Raw genomic sequence first — 4,231 nt, forward strand, 5'->3', positions numbered from 1 at the left:
GCTAAGAAGGGCCGTGCGTTCCGTGTGATCGTGGTGGACAGCCGGCCGCGCCTGGAGGGRCGGGAGACGCTGCGCCGCCTGGTCCGGAAGGGAATCCACTGCACCTACGTGATGATCAACGCCATCTCCTACGTGCTGCCTGAGGTGAGGGGCTGTGCCAGGGGCGAGGGGAACTGCAGGGTGATCAAAGGTGCTGACAGACCCATCTGCTTCCCTGACAGGTGTCCAAAGTGCTGCTGGGAGCCCACGCGCTCCTGGCCAATGGCTCTGTCATGTCCCGGGTGGGGACGTCGCAGATTGCACTGGTCTCCAAGGCCTACAATGTGCCTGTCCTGGTCTGCTGCGAGACCTACAAGTTCTGCGAGCGGGTGCAGACAGATTCTTTTGTCTCTAACGAGCTGGGTATGGCTTCTGTGACCTTCTTCCATTCCCTGCTGTAGACCATGACAGGCTGCTGTGCCCTGCTGTCCCCTTCCTGGGCAAGGGGCCACCACTTGCAGGCAGGGGGGGCCTCGCAGGCAGGGGTGGTGTGCTGCTCCAGGGGCACAATGCAGAGGTTCTGTTCCTCCCCCCGATTTTCATGGCTTTTCCTCTCTCTGCAGATGACCCTGATGACCTCATTGTGCTCCGGAAGGGCCAGGCCCAGCTTGGGGACTGGGCAGAAAACAAGTCCCTGCGCCTTCTTAACCTGGTCTATGATGTGACACCCCCAGACCTGGTGGATTTAGTCATCACAGACTTGGGCATGATCCCCTGCACCTCAGTGCCTGTGGTTCTGCGTGTCAAAAATGTGGATCAGTAGTCGGACCAGCTGCACAGACGTTAATAAACCAGGCCCCCAGTACCCCGCTTGTACCATCTGTGGTGTGGCAGAGCCCTGACACCTGTGTCATCCATGTCACACTGGCACAGCTCTGCCCCTTCTTTAGGGCCTGCTGRTCCCAGACCCTCTCCTCCCACTCCAGGCCTGCAGCAGGGATGGGTCTCCCCTATTCTTAGGCTGCTCCTCTGGAAAGGTGTCGTGATGGCCCCTGGCTTACCCTGCTGGGAGCTTTGGTGACACTCAGGCTGTCCCCAGAGCTGGGCTGGTGGGGGAGAGCCTCAGTCCCTCTGGCTGTGGCTTCTGGCACCAGCCCCAGAGAGGGCCCTTATTTTGGGGGGCTGGCCGGGCAGCGGGCGGTGCCCGGGACAGTGAGGCTGTGGGGAAGCTCCACCGGTGCCCCATGGCCGGAGCGGGACCAGCGCGTGGCAGGAGTGGGGTCAGCGGGGCCGGAGCGGGGCCAGAACGGGGTCGGAGCGGGACCAGCGCGTGGCTCCCGGGCCGCCACGGACGGGTCATGCAAACTGGGACGCTGTCAGAGCCACTCTGCTCTGGCAGGGGCGGGACTCAGCAGAAACCTCATCGGGCGGGTCATGCAAATTAAAATTAAGATCCACCGTACGGAATGACGGGGCACAGCCCGCACAAAAATGCCCAGCCCTGGCGCGTCCACGGGCGTGTGGATCGGCCGCAGTGTGAGCTCGGGTCCGGGCGGGGTGTGGGGTGAGGTGTGCGGTGGTGGGGCTCGTCCCTGCCGGAGTTGGGAGCTCATACTCACCTGGCAGGGGAGACACCGTGATCACGCAGCTGGTTTTCGCAGAGTAAGGTTCATTCTTATCACTCCAGGTGTGCTGACCCCTGTGCTTTTCCCAAATGCGGGGAGCTCGACTGCATCGTTTGCAGTAACGGGGGACTCTGTTTGCACTCTTCCTTGAATTTATTGTTCAGTGGAAGAGCTTTAATCGGAATTAGCTGTACGTGGTCTGCCTTTGCAGGAGCAGTGGGAGTAGCCCGGCTCCCGGGTGTCTCAGTGCCCGGTGTCTGTCCCGTCTCCATCTGTGCGGGAGTGGCCCCGATCGCCTTTCCTGGCTCCAGCCCGCGGGCTGAGAAACGGCTCCGGCCTGACCCCGTGCATCAGGGTGCAGTGGGACGGCGAAATTCGGGTTTGCGGCCCAGCACACACACCGACCTCGCAGGAAATGCGGCCATGGGGAGAGACTTCATCCGATTCGGGATGTGTCAAATTCCCTCCTGGAACTCCGGCTGAACTCCGGCGTCAGTGAGGCAGTGCTCATCAAGTAGGACTGGCATCTCCCTGCCCCTTCCCCAGTGAGGACCCATCTCACTGGGGTGTTTTCCTGCTCCTGCACACAGGATGTGGGATAGGCTCAAATCATCCCAACAGAGGCCCCTCTAGGGATCCGCTGGCCAATTCTTGCAGGGAATGAGGACATGTCTCTCGGGCACCAGCAGCACCTGATCGGATTGGGTACCCTGGAATGCCCCTGAATCCCCAACTGTTCTCAAACTGTGCACCAAGAGGGTGACCAGACTGACCTCACACCTGCCAGAGCACCCCGGACCCCTCGTGGATCACCCCCTACACACCTGCGTTCCCAGATCCCACTGCTCCCGTATGTCCCTCACCCCATCCTCCATCCAGCACCAGGCTCTCCTCTGTCCTCTCAGACCGCCTGGGACTCCTGTTCAGCACTGCTTGACACAGAGCAGTGTGTTGGTTTTGCTTGACCCCACGGTGCAACAGTTTTGGGACAACTGTCTGCCCATGGGGGGACTCACGCAGCAGCAGATGTGTGTGGACTGCCGCTCGTGAGAGTGGAACCGCGCCGGAGAGGTTCACAGAGATCTGTCTCCCGTGGGAGGGACCCCACAACAACGCAAGGGAAGGACTCCTCTCCCTCAGCAGCCGCAGTGATCCGGTGATGAACTGAGCAACCCCACACCCTGTTCCCCCACCGTGCTTTGTACTGTCAGTGAGAAGGGGGGAGGCAGTGGGGAGAAGATCGGTGTTTTTGAGAGTTTTATTTCTCATTCTCCTCCTCTGACTTTGTTAGTAATAAATTCACTTTGTAACTTAAGTGGAGCCTGTTTTGTCCATCAAAATGTTTCCTCCCTATTCCTCCCCCAACTCATGAACCCCTTTGCTATTTTTTTTTCCCTTTGCTCTCCTCTGCCCAGTGGTGGTGGGGGAAGAGCGGAGTGAGCAGGTGACGTGGGTCTTTGCCTTTTGGCCACCGTTCTAACCACGACAAGGAGTTAAGTTCATAAACACCGTAACTAAGTTTTTAGCGGGTCGCACGCCCTCCACAGCTGTCACTGAACCAAATCGCCAGGACACAACTCGTGCGCGTTGCAGCAGCCGCAAACGCTGGGCGACCGACCTCTTACATTCACGGAAACCGCAGCGATGAACACCCCATCACAGTTAACAGCTTCTCCACACAAAATCCCCAACACTGCCCAGCGCCCTCCCCGCACATAGAAAGAGCCACATTCTTCTCACGGACCAAGCGTACCGGTCACACACCTATGGAGAACACGGTTACCCTGTGCCAGGTTTCACACAGACTCAACCCAATGCTGTAGTTTGATCTGTGCGAGCGCAGCCCCGCACAGTGCCCGCAATGCGAGAAAAGCAGCGGCGTTCTCAGCTGGCTGTTCCCGTCATTCCGTGCGGTGCATTCATTTGCATGCCCCGCCCCGTGAGGCGCCGTTCTCGCCCCACCCACGCCCGTCGAGGCCTAGTGACGTCATCASTGGGTCCGGTCCCGGTTCCGGTGCGGCGGCGGCGGCCCCGGAGCCCCCGATGGCGTCAGGCACCGCCCGMAGGCCGTCCTGCCGGGAGCGGAGCGCTCGGGAGCGGCCGGGACGGCGAGCGGGGTCTGCCGGGCGCAGCCGCAGCCGCAGCGGGGAGCGGGAGGGCGAGCAGAGAGCGCTCCGTACGTACCGGGGGTGGCCGGGGCACGGCGGGGGCGCTCCCGGGTGGAGGCGGTGCCACCGTGCCCGGTGCTGCGGTGCTGCACCCGGTTCTGGGGCTGATTGCGGTGTTTGGGGCAGGGGCGGAGCTGGCGGCGGGAGATGCGGACTGTGCGGACGGAGGAGAAGCCAAATCCCCGCACAAACCCCGGGGCAGTCCCGGTGGAGCGGGGTACGGGCACGGAGAGAGCTCCGCCAACGGAGCGGTGCCGGCCCCGGGGGCTCCCCGCAAGCGGGGCAGGAAGAGCAAGGCCGAGATGCTGCTGCTGGAGCTGTCGCAGAGCCCCCCGCCCGTCCCGGGGCAGAAGGGGCTGCGGGACAGCGAGGAGGGCGATGGCCGGGACACCCCCGGGACCGGGCGGCCCAGGAGAMGGGCGGCCAAAGTGTAAGTGATGTGACAATGGGGGGACCTGG

At 62.0% G+C, this 4,231-nt stretch overlaps 2 protein-coding genes and 1 non-coding gene across 3 annotated transcripts in view; all 3 read left to right on the plus strand.

The window, feature by feature from the left end:
• EIF2B4 (eukaryotic translation initiation factor 2B subunit delta) overlaps nt 1–1,244 on the plus strand; it is a 9,200-nt gene extending 7,956 nt beyond the window's left edge. The window contains exons 10-12 of the mRNA XM_057388171.1: nt 3–144; nt 222–402; nt 603–1,244. Of these exons, the coding sequence (XP_057244154.1) occupies nt 3–144; nt 222–402; nt 603–802 (523 nt within the window). The 3' untranslated portion in view covers nt 803–1,244. The remainder of the gene's footprint in view (nt 1–2; nt 145–221; nt 403–602) is intronic.
• A 346-nt stretch (nt 1,245–1,590) lies between these two features.
• On the plus strand, nt 1,591–1,754 carry LOC130587207 (U1 spliceosomal RNA). Its single transcript, XR_008966762.1, has one exon. It is a non-coding gene; the product is annotated as a U1 spliceosomal RNA (small nuclear RNA).
• A 1,826-nt stretch (nt 1,755–3,580) lies between these two features.
• GTF3C2 (general transcription factor IIIC subunit 2) lies at nt 3,581–4,221 on the plus strand. The gene is made up of 2 exons (XM_057388170.1): nt 3,581–3,780; nt 3,899–4,221. The coding sequence occupies exons 1-2, from the start codon at nt 3,648–3,650 to the stop codon at nt 4,204–4,206; spliced, it is 441 nt and encodes a 146-aa protein (XP_057244153.1). The 5' UTR covers nt 3,581–3,647; the 3' UTR covers nt 4,207–4,221.
• The last annotated feature ends 10 nt before the right edge of the window (nt 4,222–4,231 follow it).

Source organism: Malurus melanocephalus, unplaced genomic scaffold (genome assembly GCF_030028575.1).
Source record: "Malurus melanocephalus ecotype Western Australia unplaced genomic scaffold, MMel_1.1 scaffold_1630, whole genome shotgun sequence".
NCBI classification, from domain to species: Eukaryota; Metazoa; Chordata; class Aves; order Passeriformes; family Maluridae; genus Malurus; species Malurus melanocephalus.